Raw genomic sequence first — 17,672 nt, forward strand, 5'->3', positions numbered from 1 at the left:
CTAACAGATCAAAAGAAATCTGCACAAGTTACGACTATCTTGATCTCAAAAGTATTTTAATTTCAATACATATAATGTTTGGGTACTACTATTAGCAGTTTCTTATGAACGAGTAAAAAAAAGAAGCTATATAAAGTGTAAAAACAGCGTTTAGGATAACACTGGCCGAGTCTGTTTGTTGGAGAAGGCTATTTGAACTTTACTGCCAAAGACTAACAAAGGACTTTTTTCAATCACAATAAAGAGGAGCCTTGCCTTGGTTTTTCTGCTAAGGAAGCATTTTGTGTTTGCTCATCAAGGCCCTCTTGAGGGATGTTAAAGCATCTAAAGATTACAAGTTTTTTTTACCTCATCTACCAACTCTAACCAGACAAACTTCCGCTTTGTTGGACGTACACATATTTTCAAGTTGCAGTGCATGGCTGCGGGAGAGGTACGTCAAATTCTTTTATTATGCTCTTGATGGCTAGCCACATAGGTCTCTACTGCTCTGCTCTACATGGGCCTGCAAGCACAGAATCTTATGCAAGTACAAAAGATATGCACACGATGACAGACTCCAATAATTATGTGATAAGGCGCTCCCAGCATTTATTAACTGCAAATAACTTGCTTCGTGCACCTTAGCTATAGAAAGCATATTTTGTACAAATATGATTATGCTCTGCTATAATCAGTAGGCATAGAGTACCATTAGGATGACATTTAAAAACTAATGAACCAGCTGTTGCCAATCATCTGAACATGTTTTAACTACCAAAAGCTTAAAAAGACAATCATTGCAATAATAGAATTGATTATGGGCTAAATATGACAAGCAATGGCCTTTTAGATGCATTGGAAAATTGCAATATGGTAGTGCAACATGGAAGTGTCAAGGCCCTCCACTACCCTGGTCCTTTCATTAATGTATGTGATCTTTTATTAAATATTTTGTGTTATAAAGTGGGAGAAAGCAAAAAGACTATAACTGAGATTCCTCGCACCAGATAAATTACTACTAGATCAAGAAAGAAGATGCACCAATTGAAATGTGCCGCACAGTGCACCGTGGAAAGTGCCACGATGTTCACGACATTATTGTGCCATAAACATATCAAACTACACCTTCATAGTAGGGCGAGCTTTAGACCTAGGTTTTAAGCAAAAATGAGCATGCCAAAGTTGCGTTCAAGGCAAAGTACTCGCTCCTTATACAGATCAAAATTTACAAGTGACCATTTGACACATCGGTCATACAATATATGTATAATGCTGTGGCCCACTCTGGTTCATATCAGCAGAAGTCCAGCAGCCAAATTTGCCAACAATGTGAGAATAAGCTTGTTTGCAAGACCGAACATGAACATGTGCTCCTTGCAAATGTCCCATTGTTCTAGAGACTTGCCTAGGTATGATGCACATTTGCTGCATAATTTTGACACAGTGACTTTGTGTATGTAGTAGACCGATTTTATTGCATTGTCATGAACTGATGCAACCAGCAGCCAATAAAGCAGAGACCACAAACGTGTACAGAACTGAACGGTTCAAGTTGATATAAGCATTCGCATGTGAGCTCCGACAGGATATCGCAGTCACAGTTTCTTTTTACTTCTCTATGCTACTTGGACCAACTGTGCCAGTAGTGGAAACAATACGATATTTATATCGTGTCACACAGGCACTCACGATCGTGATCAGGGCATTTGAGCCAAACTCGATCTGGATTAGGCTGTACAGCGCTGCACAGCAGCGACAAACTTGTTGCTCGCGATGTCGAGTGAAACCGGTATTGCTTACCGCTATAAGGCCCAAACCAATCAGGATCAAGTATGAAGCAGCCGGCCAGTCCAATTGCGAACTGATCGCAATCGGCCCTTATCGCACTTAAAGGTGACCACATGCAGCAAGTACCCATGTGAAAGCATTCAGTAGGCGCGTAAGTGCGCACCATCTCATTCAGAACCAACGTCTGCACAAATCAGCCAACACTTGTGTATCATCATACACTGCAATCATAAAAACGTACAAACCGCCGCACAACACGCACACACAACTATCACTCGTGTGTAATCACATCGACGCAAGTTGTTGGTCATTCAACACTACCACTTGCTGAAACAGCCTAGCGCTCACGCATCGCCACATTCGCAGCAAATAATATCGCAATCAAACAAACCGCCGCACAACACCAAAATAGAAAAAGTGCTGACTGCACTTTCTCAGGTGCGCTGATCCCTGTGCTTATACAGCGTCACTGTGTCCTTGAAAAGGGGGCACACAGTTGCACTCAGTGCAGTGCTGAGCAAGAAAACCATTTTTCTTGTTTCTAACATTGTTTGCGTGTTCTCTCAGACCATCATTCAGACACCTTCCGGTTGTTCCGACATAACAAACACCACAGGAAAGGAGGGTCCTAAAGACAACTTCCCGGGAATATGCCACATACTTATTCCTATGCTTAATTCTACATTCAGTTGATGTCTGCTTTTCCAGGGGGTTTGTAGATTTGGCGAGACTGATTATTTGAACGGTGTAGAGAACAGCACAAGAACTCCTGCACGTCTTCCGATTTTCTTGAGCCTGTGTGATATTTGGTGTTTCACGGAATAAAAACTATCCTTCCACGCTCTATATCCGTGCTGCTCGAATCCTGTCCCTGCCTCTCCTCTGCCCTATTGGTCTGCAGGATAGTCTCAGGTACAGATGCGATAAATGCCTCAGGAAAACCCGAAGCCATAAGCCGGGACACTTCAGCTTCGAAGCTCGCAAAGATGTTGTGAAAGCACGGCCTGTTCAAGGCATTCTCAAGGCAGGTCCATGCTATGCCTCGCTTTACTAACTTGCTGTGAGCTGAGGGAAAAAGAAGCATAGGTTTCTGCACACGTGGTGCGTAACACCAACAAATATGCTGTGTGCTAAAAAACAGCCTTAAATCAAGAAAGCGTAACTTGTCATTCTCGGGCATTTTATGTGTCAACATAAGAGGCTCTAAATAATCTTCAAACAAGTTTATAGTTTGAATCGCAATCGAGTGGAACATAGAAGGGTTACAATTTAGAAGAACCAAGAAATCACCCACGTATCTGAAGACTTTGAAGACACGCTTGCCCTCTAACTTTTCTTGCCGTTTATTGCCCATTTTTGCCAATAGTAGATCACTGAGTAGAGATGCTATGCATGAGCCCATTGAAACACGTTTTTCCTGCAGATAAATGCAATAATTTCATTAAACAAACGTAGAAGTATGGTACAGCAAAACAAAGTCAAGGAAATCTCGCGCACTGATGCCAGTTTTTCATTAGAAGTTCAATTCCCCGAAGGCATCTATGTTATTCCTTATACATTCTAATACCTCATCGTGAGGCAGTGCGTAGTATAGGTTCTTTATGTCAATTGAAAAACCAAACACATTAGCTTGATTTGGCTGTTTGAAAAATTTAATCAGTGCCTACGAGTTTTCGATCAGAAAAGGGTCATCACTCGTTAGACACTTTAGATGGTTCTGAATAAACAAGCCGAGTTGCTTTTGCCACGTTCCACTTTCTGTCACAATGACTCAGAAGGGCATGTCGACTTGCGGAAAGATGGTGCCCGATATCGAAATGCACAGCAGTTGTCTATTTGCTGTAGCTTCCGTTTACAAACGCACTTGCTTTTGATATGTGTCCGGCCATCGATTTTCTCCCCTTGGATAGTTCGTAATACTGTGAACGAAAAAAGATTCTTCAAAGTGACCAGTATATTTGCTTAGAAAACGGTTGAACTTCACGGGAAGTTTTCAGCTCTTCGACATTTTAAACCTTTTGCAGCGGCTGACAGTGCAGCAGGAGTGCGTGCCTGCTTTCTAAGATGACGAAGGAGTGACGCCCATAGTGAGCAAAATGCAAAATAAAAGCCCCAAGGAATTTGTTTTCCGCGCACGTAATGGGAAAACCAAGCAAGCGCAGCCCGTCTCAGCGACCGGAGCTTTGCCCTCTCTCCGCTAGGGCGGTGAACGGTGCTTAATTCGCAAACTTGAGCCCGTCTTCCCTATAGTGTGGGTCGAAGCTTAGCTTAAGGACAACTGAAAATTTTATGCCAAAGTATAGCCCATGTACCCAGATCAATAGGAACAACATTATTGAATTCTTTTGACAGAAACCCAAAACCAATTTAGGGTTTTCCACATTTTTGTCGTCTCTACCGCTGCATTAGCTGTGTTCCTTTGGCTAGTGATTGCGCCGCCGCAACCACAGTCTCACACGCGGCAGTTCCGGAAAAGGGTAGTTCCGTTTTTAATCCACGTGCGCTGGCTGGGCATGTGCCTTTTAAACCATGTTTTTTTTTTTTTTTTTTTTGCTATGATCACATCTGTCACGATTTTGTTCACAGCTTTCTTGGGAAGCAATGTCACTTAACTGGTCACGCATAAAACACACGTGCACTTTCGCAGTTCTGTCAGTTACATCGTCACCACACGTACATGATCGTGTCAAGAGCGACCGCAGTTTCGTTCACAGCGGTTATGGCAAACGATAACTGCAGCTCTGACAGTGCGTGCCCTGGCTGCGCGCGACGTTTCGAAGTTTCGAGCACGCTGCTCTCAGCCCTCGTTATACGGTTTTGGCAGTAAAGCTCATACGACACACCGCGATGAGCAGAATAACTCGAAACATCCGAAATTCGGACCAATGCCCGTTCAGATGAACGCCTCCTAAATTAGTTTACAATAAAATCTGATGGGTTCGTGAGAAACCTGGATTGGATTGGGCTGCTTTTTTTAACAATGCGACCAGATCCCGCGCAGAAATTTCAATATCCGTAAGATTTTCCTGACAACCGTACTAACGCAAGAACTGCTCGAAATCAGGGAGACTGGCAGGTGTGCCGATCTATATACCACATAATGGAGGCCACAATGTCGATTGGAAGCGCTCAGGAAATTCAGGGTTTTCAATTGATTGATTGATATGTGGGGTTTAACGTCCCAAAACCACCATTTGATTATGAGAGACGCCGTAGTTGAGGGCTCCGGAAATTTCGACCACCTGGGGTTCTTTAACGTGCACCCAAATCTGAGAACACGGGCCCTACAACATTTCCACCTCCATCGGAAATGCAGCCGCCGCAGCCGGGATTCGAACCCCCGACCTGCGGGTCAGCAGCCGAGTACCTTAGCCACTAGAAACCGCGGCGGGGCAATTCAGGGTTTTCAAGGACGTGGAAAAATTCAAGGCCTTTCAAGGGGCTTTATAATGCATTTTTCATATTCAAGAGTTTTTAAGGACCTGTACACACCCTGCAACACCTATAACCCGTTCATTAACTTTATTGTACTCGTCAAAGTTACCAGCTATATTTCTGTAGATAAGGACCCCCACCATTTTTTCTGTCAGACAAGGCACGATAGCAAAGAACATGCGCATTCAGTAGCACTGTATAGGCTTCATCTGTCTTCTTAACTTCACTAAGCCTCATTACACCTCATGTAACACCCTCTAGCTTCTGCATAGGACAGCTAGCCTTGACTCATTAGATAAGGTTCTAGAGTTAAACGTTGTCAAGTTCAGGTTCCAATGATAACCTGTCCGGACCGAGAGTTTCTTAGAAGTTTCTGCTGCGTTGCAGATCTGACCACTGCCATAGTCAGTTGCTTCGCAGCCACTGGGGACTTAGGGCGGAGGGTTATTTGGCGTACCCGTGTGAGAGGAAGTGGCCAGATACTGCATCAGGGTGGCAAATCCTTCTCTAGTGAGGGAGTGCGGTTACCGGCGGTGGTCACAAGTGAGGCCGCACCTGAGGCCTCTTTATGCAGTTCTATTATTACGCGGATAATTTTTTTATTCCGGTGGGGAATCGCGCCGTACTGGGATTCAAACCACGGACCTCTCGCACACGACGTTGATACTCTAACTACTACGCCATGGCTGCCTATATCGCAAATAGAAGAGTCGCCAATGGTTCTGATGGGAGAGGAAAAAAAAATGCTGCCTGGTGTAATGCTGTTGTACTAATCATTTTCACTGGTATAGCGCACCACGACAAGGACACACACAAAGGAGAGATGCACACACACACACAGCGCTACACAGATGCACACACACATAGCGCTGTTTGTGTGTGCATCTCTCCTTTGTGTGTGTCCTTGTCGTGGTGCGCTATACCAGTGAAAATGATGAATCTCAACCAACTAGCCCGGCAACGTGCCTTAGCACTGTCGTACTAAGGCTGAAGTCAATGCCTCGACACAGCATTTGGGGGGGGGGGGGCACACCTTTTGAGCACAGAGCCCAGAGCGGACTATGTCGGCACCCAGAGAGCCATCTGTAATAAGGTTGTGCTGTAAAAGTCACTACGCCAGCCCATACACGTGGCAGACAGTCATCGTAGGCCTGCGTATAAGCGCAAGCGTGCTTGCGTGGTAAGGGCGAAAACCTCCACTATATACTGACTTAACAGGGGGGTATGAACAGAGCAGAACGTCTATGCACACCAGGACGGAAGAGAACGAAATAACGGCAAGGCTGTGCCCATGCTCATATGCTTTCTGTTCGTTCAAAATGAACAGCTGCAAATTAGCCCAATTTCCTGTCACTCAAAAGTATACAAATCGGCCTTCTAGAGCAAAACCTGTGCCTACCATGTATCAGTGTTATTGCGTGGTAGATGCCAAGATATTCTGGGACAATCACCTTCTGGGCCAGTTTGTAACTGTCACTCTATATCTTTATTTGTCTTAATACCAAAGGAAAAATTAGGCAGAAGAGTCACTATACACAGCATGTTCCAAGTACACCAATGAAAATGAGCAAATTGAAACTACCAAGAAACATTACTAGACATTAATTAAATAATGAAGTGTGTTATGGTTACAGCTGCTTCCCTTTACACACTGAAAGACTGCCGAGAAATGCGTGGTAGTGTCACGACAAGACACTGCACATTTCTGCATTAAAGGTTCAACACATGACCTAAAAAACAGCATGTACTTTTATGTGACATTACAACATCCCTTTATTGACAGCTGCTGGCGATGCGTTGCTAAACAAAAGAAAAAAGAATTTAGAGGCAAGGCAGACGTAGCACAACCAATAATGAGGGCGGGGAGTGATGATGTCGCATGAATGGATGGCAAGGCACATTCAAAGAGCATGGTGACAGATGGTGAGGAAGATCAATAGCCAGGCATCGTCAGGCAGTATGTGAGATGTGTATTGGCCACAGTTAATGTCAGGCATCGTCAGGCAGTATGTGAGATGTGTATTGGCCATAGTTAATGTCTGGGTGAACATTTGGGAAACTGTTGCGATGCGCCAAAGTTTTTTCGGGCTGTTCTAGTTACGCTGAAACGATCACTGGCTATTTCATTTGGGCGACGGGCCCTTTCAGTAGCTGGCTTCCTTGTTATTTGGGGACTACTGGTTTGTTCTGCGCTTTTGCTAAGCATCCCAGACCTGCAACACACGTGCACACCAAGTTCTGCCGCAGAAGTGACGGCGCGAACAGCGGTTGCTGCGCCGATGCCTACTGCAGCACTTACCAGCTGCGCTGCTTCTGCAGCTCTGAAGGAAGCTGCAGAGCGGGTGGCATGTGCTGCCATCTTTGCTTTCGCGGTTGCTGCAGCTGCCGCTCCCTCGGCATGAGCCGCAGCCTTAGCGGAAGGCGCAGCTCCAGCAACACCGACAGCCACTGCAGATGACTTTTCTGCATGCGCAGCATCTGCTCCTAAGCTCACCACTGCTGCAGCAGCCACAGCCTTAGCAACCGTTGCAGCCCCTGCGACGCCGACAGCCACTGCAGACTTTGCCGCCTGAACCTCGTCCGCTCAGAAGCTTGCCACACTGCCACCGCCACGATTGCTGCTCATTCCACGCCCAAATTCACTGCGGTTCATCCTTTTGTGGTTGCTAACGCCCCATCTGCCGCATCTAGACTCGCTGTCCATTGCACCCCCAGAGCACCGGCTCCGACAGCGGCAGCAGTCAATGTGGCAGCCCCTTTCACAGCTGTAACTCCCCTCGCCAGGCCTTCAACTGCAGCATCCTGTGTCTGCTGTGCAACACCAGCAGCTCCATTCCGTGCCCAGGCGGCCCCCCTTGGCCACCATGGACACCGCCGAGTAGAGAAGGATGGCGGCCTGCCTTAGTGCCAAAAGCAGCTGCCATGGGGCCCAGCACAAAAGCTCACACAATTGACCTGCCCTTGTCTCCTGAAAGGCGATCCATAAACTGAAAGAAAAGGGGGGAGGGGCAGAGAACAATGTTAGGTGCGCTGAAGTAACATACACTGCATGCTCTGCATCAACATGATGTCTGTTTTTTAGAGACATCTGCAGGAACATTGCACAACCAGCACATCGAACGCACAGGCAAATTGCATTAAAACATATCCCATGATACAGTAAACAGAAACAATTGGTTCCTTAGATGTACACACTGATTGTGGATGAAAATGTTCCTCAGAAGTGCAGGCTGACTCAAGAAAGGAAGAGCATTAATCAGAACACAATGCTACGTTTCGCACAAAAACATTTTTTAAAGCTTGCGAGCCATCACTGCTGCAGAAAAACAAAAAACTTCACTGCACAGTACGGGCAAAGTTACAAGACGGCAACGCAACACTTCACTCAGGCCAGAAGGCTTAAGGCGGAGGAATGCAATACACACTTCTGCTAAATATGAGTGCCTTTCTTAAAGCCTCATGACCCCCCCAAGGTAGTTAGTATTAATAGATCACCCCCCCACGCTTTTTTTAGAAAACTAGGAATGTGACATACTGCTTGTAATATCGTCGCTATATTGTGTTCAGTCGGGGATTACTAAGCGATGAGGAATCCTCAATGGTGGTCCAGCCGGTTTAGGATTTGCAGCAATTTTTGAAGCGATTTACGGAGCAAAAAAAAAACTGCTTTGAAGCACGTTTCCAACAGTTAAAAGTTAATTTAGGACCACATGGAGCAGAAAAAATTGAAATTTTCGGTGAATATTCTTGGGTGCGTACTGCAATGTAAACAAGACAAGGCGAACACCTAGAGAGCAGCCATTATTGAAAACCTTAGCACGAAATAGTGTCACACACTATACTCAGGGACAACTTCCAGTAGCAATACAGTCAAGACGAAAGAGCCTTACCATGCCCTTTCGTCAGTGTCACTGCACAACTGGAAGGACTTCCGTAAAAAAAATTTTCTGCGAAATGCAACGATTTAAAATATACAGTTATAACATTTAGCTGCTAGTTGATAATGACAGAAAATTAGTGATATTATGTAAAATAGCATTCTATTTTAAAATACATTTTTTTTTAATTGCCGTGTTCCTCACTGCCACCACATTGGCTCCCTTCCTTCACCAACTCCCTTCAGAAAAAAAAATGACCTCTGCCTCAATAGTGCCTTCTTGCTCCGGTTGCTCACCAATTCGCTTATCGCACGAGATATTCAAGAAGCTTGAGTACCAATAGTTGTCAAAACAAACCAACGAATTGGTTGTCAATGTGTACCCCCACATGAGACTGCCACAACTCTCCATCACTTCTGTGTATCCTTCGGTTAGCCAGCTTACCAGCGTGAGCGAGCGTACAGTCGCACGACTCAAGTCAGATTATTTATTTTTGAACTTTAGAACCAGCTCCGATTGTGCAGATGTTCCAAAAGCTTGACATTTTACAGACTTACCGTGATTTACATGCCTTCCTGTTCCAAGTAATCAAACCATTTCAACATACGATTGCTATCCTGAGATGTAGAAAACCAGCGCTACCCAGCATCATAAGAAATGAGCCCATGCCCGTACAGTTTTATAGAAGGAGATGAACAACAAGCAGCCGTTGCGATTGAGCAGAGGGTTCGTGGGTTCTACAGTGACGCGAGGTCACCGCTATACGTTTTTTGAGGAGCCACATAGCGTGTGGGCAATGGGCCACCGATGCCTTTTCATGCCGGCATAACTCAACGCGATCCATACTGCATTTTGCTTCGGGCTGCAGGACGTGCGAGCTGCTCTTCGATATACCACGCTCACGCTATCTGTGAGCATCCTAGACGCGTCAGTTTTCAGCTTTAGATGACTTTACATATCAGTGCATCCCCTAAACACTGCAGCGCTGAAAATATTCATGTCATTTTTGAACGACACAGAATGACAGACAAACTAAATCGTTGGTAAAGAAATGTTAATATGTATGAACACTCAGTAATCATGGTTCAATGTGACCAACCAAGGAGCACATACGAAGAAATTAACTGCAGTAAATATGCATCTGTCATGCCGAAACTTGACCGAAAGAAGTTTTTGCAAAGTACTTTGGAGCAGTAACAAGAAGCAGTTAGCTCCGCCCCAGTACTTTTCTCTTCTTGCCACAGAAAGTTGTCCCTGGGTATAGTTTCACGACACAGCACAACATGTATTGAAGTAAACTATTAGTGACAAGACAAGCGCACACATACGGTTTCTGCGAATGAGTGTCATTAAAAGAAAGTTCTATCCAGAGAAGCAGTTGTCCAACAATTATAGTAAGAAAAGGAATCAAAATCGTTGAAAATGAGAACATACTGTTCGAAATTGCCTGTATAGATAGTGAATTCAATAATCCCCACAACTCACTATGGATGAGTTGCGTCATACTCTATAATTTTTAAAGGCGTGGGCAGCAATTTGCATTTTCGTTCCACTGCCAAGAATTTAATCTGCTTTTTCAAATATTCGAGGTAAAGAAATTAAACTGGTACAAAATAAACTGCAGGGTACCTAGCCGTAGTCAGTGATCAATCTGAATATAAAGGGGAAAGATGCCTTTCATCAAGGCAACCTTGAAGTCCGCTTATCGAAATGTTGGCTTTAGTGACACCCAGTGCTCCCGAAATTTTCTCCTTAAAATCCTATTAATGAACGACTGCCAGGTATAAGTCCGCATGCAACTCACTTAGTTGGACATTACCTATGGCTTCCAACGAATATTAACTAAATGAAAAACGACAACAGACCAGTTAAATAGAATGAGAGCTGGTGGCTTTTTTTTTTTTTGGAAGGTCCTTGGAGGGGGGGGGGGGGGGGCTGGTGTGAATGGCCAAACACTCCTCTATTCCTAAAATCTCCACCCCTTGGATCCGCCGTAACGGGTGTTCTAAGCTTTGGCCCAGGAAGGACGTTTTAGCATTCGGCAAGTGCTGAGAACTAATGAGACTAAACCTAACAGTATAACTAACAGACTTAATTAACATGGTTCGTTAGGTAGTCCATCAACAGCAAGCAATCCCTGCAACAGCGCCACTCAACGCTGATCAATGTGCGAACAGACGGCAAGTGGGCCGACTTCTGTTACCTTTCTTTCTTTCGTCGATTTATGATCACACTCAAATGGCATTTACCACGCGTGAGAGCACTTGCTCTTGAAGGGATTTGAGACTAGCCCGACAACCTCTCAGGGAAGTGGCGGATACTGATAGAAACCATGTTTACTGATAAGAACCCGGGCTGCAATTGCTCGCTGCCAGCGGCTGCCGTGTGCCACGAGCACGCCCGCGACTGTCATTGTCCTCTTTTTTTTTTACGATCTCGACGCGCCCATGGCTGCTGCTCCCATACTGCCCCACTGCCCTTCGGCGAAAGTGGAGGGAGGGACGTGCTGCAGTACCAGTTAACCCTGGCCACAACGGATCACACATAGCACACGAGACCACATGCCAGCGCAGTAAATCCGTGCAGGGGGTCAACACTGTCACCGCCGCCCGACTCGCATGACAGAACTCCGATGCTCCTCGTGCAGCATCAATCTCAGAGAATCGTAAGCTGTTTTGTGGTGCTGCCGTTATAGCTGACCAGATCATTCATGCGCGGGTGACAGCCACTCGTCCAGGTAGGAGTTGTTGAACGCCGGCGACCTCGGCAGCCATGGAGGCGTGATGGGACGTCCACAGAAGGCTTGTTGCCTGGGACTTCGGCAACCACTCTTCGGATTTTGCTTGTTACCTGGGACTTCGGCAACCTTCGGATTTTGCTGATCTTGGTACTACAGCAACTTTAAGAGATGTGAACCTCGACATTATTGTGGTCCCCCTCTGTGTCATTGATAGACCGCCTGGCATACCCCGGGCTAAACTCAGCTGTGCTCAACATCGTCGTGTCCGACGCAGATGGTTTCTTGCATGATCCTAGCATTGGCTTCCCAGGCTCTTCTGCTTCCCTCCTCACAACCTTTTTGAACTTCTCAGTGTCGTCCGAAACTTTTGCAGCTCTCTCATCCTTGGCAATCGGGACATCGTCCACGTCAAGCACGACCTTTGCATCGTCAGCGTCCACACCCTGCATTTCGTCCCATTTGCCATTTCGGATGGTGCCTTCGCCCACGTAGTACTCGACATCGGTCACACCCTCTGCGATTTCACTGTCTGCGCTGTAAGCTGCTCCTTCCCAGGCATCTGCATCTGTGTGGTCGTAACCTTCGGCGTCCTCCTCGGCTCCCCCTTCAATGGCCGCCGCTTTAACATCCAGGAACTCCTCCGCTTCTTTGCTGTCGTGGCGGTCAATATCCGCATAACCAGCGCTCACCTTACTCACTTCTGCATGTATTCCATTGCCTACGTGCTTCGTAGCCTTCACATCAGTACGTCGCCTTTTCACATCGCTTTTTTTCATCTATTTCTTCTTTTCTTTTTCGCCTTTTGAAGCTCCCCATTTGCGTCATTGGCTGCTCCTTCTGCATCTGCATTGTAATATCGCCGTGCGGCGTCTTCACACGTCGCGACCCATGCTACGCCGACGATTGCAACATCCTGCTCGCTAGTACCGCAATCACCGGCGTCCTTCTTACGGCCTACGAGATCATCAGCCTCGTTCCTGGAGAGCTCCTCTGCTGTCGTCCTGAACTACGCGGCGCTAGTAGGAAGTATGGCTGCCGCTGCCATACTCCTTACTAGTGGCCGACTGCGTGACTCAGTTCTACATGCACTGGTTTGCTGGCTTGCCAACCTTGGTTTCGCGATCGAGATCAAGACGCGCAGTCAGTCAGTCAACGCATAATTTCCTTAAATTAACTAGGGGGGACTCTGTCGCTGCGATCGTTCAGCGACCATGGGAATGATGGGTAGTACACACATTTGCCTAGTGTTAGTACTTGCGGGCGACGAATCGATCTTGCGGCATTGTTTATTGCTGTGTTTCGGTTTTGTTTTGAAAGAAAGATTCAACCCTTTTAAGCTTCGTGACCCGATTTGGAAAGGTAAGTCTAAAAGAATAAGGTGGTGAAGCACAACCGCTGCACATTTGCCAATTTTTTTTTTGTGAGAAAACACCTCTAAGCCACACACACAAACCCATGGAGCTAAAAACAGGCCAGAAGTACACAGATTAGACAAATTTGTGTACTACCCATGATTCCCATGCTCGCTGAAGTGCCGTGCATTGCAGCTTCCATAGACACCAACGCCAGAGTTCCTTCAAGAAACTCTGAGTCAACGAGCTTTATTCACAAATTGTGAATAAAGGAGATGTGGAAACTAACCCTGGCCCTGGCGGAAACGATGCCGTGTTGACAAAACTTCAGAAAATAGCCGCAGGCCAATCCAAAGTAATTATCGAAGTACAGAGCCTCAAATTTCAGCTAAACACTACTGATAGAACATCAACAGATTTATGCAAACGGATGACCGACCTAGAAGCACACTACCAGGCCCTTATTCCTATCCAAAACGATATCGAAAAGATGCGGGTAGGCACAAGCAGCATGTCTCGCAAGAGCGAGGAGTTAGAAGACCGCCTAGACAACGTGGAAAATCGATCACGTCGAAATAACCTCATCTTTTATGGCATCTCCGACCCTACTGACAGCGAGACATAGAACGATTCCGAAAAAATAATTATAGATTTCTGCCATAATAATCTAGGAATAACTGTAGGACCTCACGACTTCGAAAAAGCTCATCGCCTTGGTCGTCATTCGCTCGGTAGAAATCGTCCCTTAATCATAAAATTCGCATGTTACAAAACAAAGGACTCGATCCTATCACATGGCCGGAAATTAAGAAACACTAACTTTAGCATTAGTGAGGACTTTTCGCTCTCCGTTCAACACGCGCGAAAACAATGGCATTTGCAAAGGCTAAATCTGCTAAGTTCTCCTTGCGGTATAAAACCCTGCACATCGGTTCGAAACGTTATATTTTTGATAAATTGTCTCGCACAGTTAAAGAAATCACATAGCAGTCGTCCTGTCACCATGTACCTACAAACCGACAATGCCCGGCACTTGCCAAACCGCTCTCATTTTCCGTGATATTTACTAACATCTGCAGTTTCCTTCCAAAGCGCGAACTCTTATCGAACATTGTTTTGTCATCCGGAAGCAATATACTGGTACTAACTGAAACTTGGCTCAACGGAAACGTTTCGGACGCTGAAATTCTGACCGACATACCCGAATTCCGCGTGTATCGTAGCGACCGAAAGTGTACTCGAGGGGGTAGTGTTCTGGTCGCAATTCACCAAGGTATATTATGCTCCGTTGTACACGTCACATCCGACATTGAACCATTATGGCTCATTTGTCACGCTCCTCCCCTAACAGTACTTCTTGGTGTTTGTTATAGGCCACCGCATATTAATCCAGACTTCTGTAGGCACCTAAACAATAGCCTAAGGCAACTTGTTGCCATTTACCCCAATGCTCGCATTCTTCTCTTTGGCGACTTCAATTAAGCGAACATAGAATGGCATAACCTAGGCATTTCCTCATTATTATGTCATGCAGAGGCTAAAAACTTCATTGACGTATGTTTAAATTTTAACCTGAGTCAGTCTCGGAACCAACACGCGTTAGGCAAGAAACAGCAAACATCCTAGACCTAATTCTAACTAACAGTCCTGAGAACCTTTCATCTATCAGTTATCTCCCAGAAATCAGCGACCGTAAAATCATACATGCCCTATTTTCATTCAATTCTGCTCCAAAGTACACATCCGCAAAAATAATATGCCTTTACGACCGGGGAAACTACGATGCAATAACTGAAGACCTTAACACTTTTTTTTCTGAGTAGAAATCAGTGTTTCTCTCTCGTACAGTACATGAGAAGTGGTCAATATTCAAAAATAAATTAAGTGTGCTCACTAATATGTTCATTCCAAGGGTTACCTTTCATACTAATCACAATAAGCCATGGTTTTCTGTACGTTTAAAAGGGCTGGAAAATAAAAAAGAAACGGCTGTTCCGTTCGGCCAAACGCCGTGACACGCGGGGTGACTGGGAAGAATACATCGAAGTTGAAAAATTATATCTAGTTCAGATCCGAAACGCCAAGCATACATTTTATCACGATGACTTACCAAAGCTACAAACCAGCAACCCCAGGAAATTTGGGCACCTTTCAAATTCAAAGCAGACTCACGACATCACACTGAATAACGACGGGCATGAACCAGTGACAGACCATGAATGAGGAGAAATATTTAACACCGCATTCGCATTTGTCTTTACTCAAGAACTTGACGCACCTTCACAGTCACCATCAGTTAACATCTAAGCATTCATGCCAACTATCTCGTTTTTCGAAGAAGGCATTGCGTCCGTAATCGATAACATGAAGCTGTCATCTTCAGCCGGTATGGACTCGATTAATTCTAAGCTATTGAAGAATTCTAAATCAATCTGTGCCGCTTATTTATCTTTGATTTTTTCACAGTCATTCGCCTCGGGAATCATTCCAGATGACTGGAAAACGGGGAAGGTCGTTCCAGTGTACAAATCAGGTAACAGAGACTCACCCTTGAACTACCACCCCATTTCATTCACTAGTGTACCCTGTGAAATCATGTAACACGTCATTTACTTTCAAATCGCAAGTTTCTTGGACTCATGTAATTTTTTTCATCGATCACAACACGGATTTTGTAAAGGTCACTCCTGCGAAACACAATTAGCACTCTTTCTTCACGACTTGCACACTAATCTAAGACCGTAACATGCAGACTGATGTAATTTTTCTAGACTATGCGAAAGCGTTCGATAAAATTCCTCACCGCCGCCTTTTGCAAAAACTTTCACACCTGCACCTAGATTCTAACATTCTTCGTTGGATTGAACAGTTTCTCACTAACCGTTCTCAGTCAGTCTTTGTTAATGGCCACCTATCTAACTCTCTCCCAGTCACATCAGGCGTTCCCCAAGGATCTGTCCTTGGTCCCCTTCTTTTTCTAATATATATTAACGACTTGCCTGACCATGTATCCTGCAGCATTCACATGTTCGCGGACGACTGTGCCATTTCTCACACTATCAGTAACCAGCATGATCACCTGTATCTCCAAACCAATCTTAACAACATGCTTAATTGGTGTAACACATGGGTAATGACCCTTAATCCTTCTAAATGTAAACTTGTGTCCTTTTCCCATTGCCACAGCCCATATCGCTTCCAGGATTCCATCGTTAACACCGCAATTGAATCAGTACCATCTTATAAATATCTTGGAATAACCTTGTCTTATGATTTATCATGGCGTACCCACATCGCTAATGTAGCTTCAGCATCTAATAAAGCACTTGGTTTTCTTAAACGCCATCTCCGCCTAGCCCCCCTACATGTAAAATTACTAGCATACAAATCTTTAATCAGACCGAAATTAGAATATGCATCTGCCATATGGAGCCCACATCAAGCGTATTTAATCAAAGCGTTAGAAGCGGTACAAAACCGCGCTGCCAGATTCATTCACTTACCTGACTTATACGATATCAGTAGTTCATCTTTGAAAGCGAAATCTGGACTGCCACCACTTCCTTTGCGTCGCCGCACTGCAACTCTCGTGCTTTATCACAAATTATTTCATTCTTCCCTCAATCAGCCACCCTATATAGTAGCCGCAGCACGCATATCTCATCGAACCAGTCATCCATTTCAGGTTTCCCGCCCATCATCGCGCACCACTGCTTTTTGTGCCTCATTCTTTTTTCGAGCAGCCACGGTAGAACGGCCTCCCCCGGGACATCGCCAACATCGCCTCATCATCTGCCTTTCAAGACCGTATTATTGATCATCTTTAATGCTAAAAACAACTCTTACTACTTATTGTTAACCTAAATAAAACCCCACCTCTTATGTAATGCCCATAATAGAAAGGGGGGCCTTTAAGGTAATAAACTGAACTGAACTGAACTGTCCATGAACATGCGCAACGAGTGCTGGGTGTTGCGCGAGCAGCAGTTGCACCACATCGTGTCAAACCGTGGCTAAGGTAGCTAGAATGGGGAGGTGTGAAAAGCAAGCCGTGTTTCTCTTGCCCGGAGGCACCGCCTTGCGCTCTATTTCCGCTAGGCCAAAACATGGTGTGACAGTCGGAGGCGCTGTCAGTTAACTTAGGGAAGACGGTAGTGTGCACCACTGCGATGGAAGCTTGTCAGCTTTGTCAGTGTTCCACTTGGTTTACCAAGTACTTTGTGTAAGTGTGCGTCAAAAGGAATGCCGTTTACCAAATTGAGAAATCTATGAGACCATGCTTCATGCCTGGCGCTGCGGTTCAGGGTGTGGAACATGCAGCCAAAGGTGTCACTTATCCATGCGCCGGCATGCTGACAAATTTGCAGTTTGGGAGCATTCCGTCCCCCAGGGAGGTACATCAACCGACTTTCTTTATTATGGGGCCGAAAAGAAAAAAAAGTACGTATATGGAAATACCTCTGCTCGTATCACATGTATAACGGCATACCTGACAAG

General features: G+C 45.3%; 1 protein-coding gene across 3 annotated transcripts in view; it reads right to left on the reverse strand.

Moving 5' to 3' along the window:
* Positions 1 to 6,668: 6,668 nt before the first annotated feature.
* The window catches only part of LOC119169206 (vesicle transport protein GOT1B), a 176,301-nt gene continuing 165,297 nt past the window's right edge, over positions 6,669 to 17,672 (reverse strand). For 2 of the 3 annotated variants that reach the window (XM_037420318.2, XM_037420319.2), the window contains one exon: positions 6,669 to 8,192. In XM_037420318.2, the coding sequence (XP_037276215.1) occupies positions 7,994 to 8,192 (199 nt within the window). In that variant the 3' untranslated portion in view covers positions 6,669 to 7,993. The remainder of the gene's footprint in view (positions 8,193 to 17,672) is intronic. The other variant, XR_012893485.1, reaches the window with a different exon arrangement.

Source organism: Rhipicephalus microplus, chromosome 2 (assembly GCF_043290135.1).
Source record: "Rhipicephalus microplus isolate Deutch F79 chromosome 2, USDA_Rmic, whole genome shotgun sequence".
Taxonomy (NCBI): Eukaryota; Metazoa; Arthropoda; class Arachnida; order Ixodida; family Ixodidae; genus Rhipicephalus; species Rhipicephalus microplus.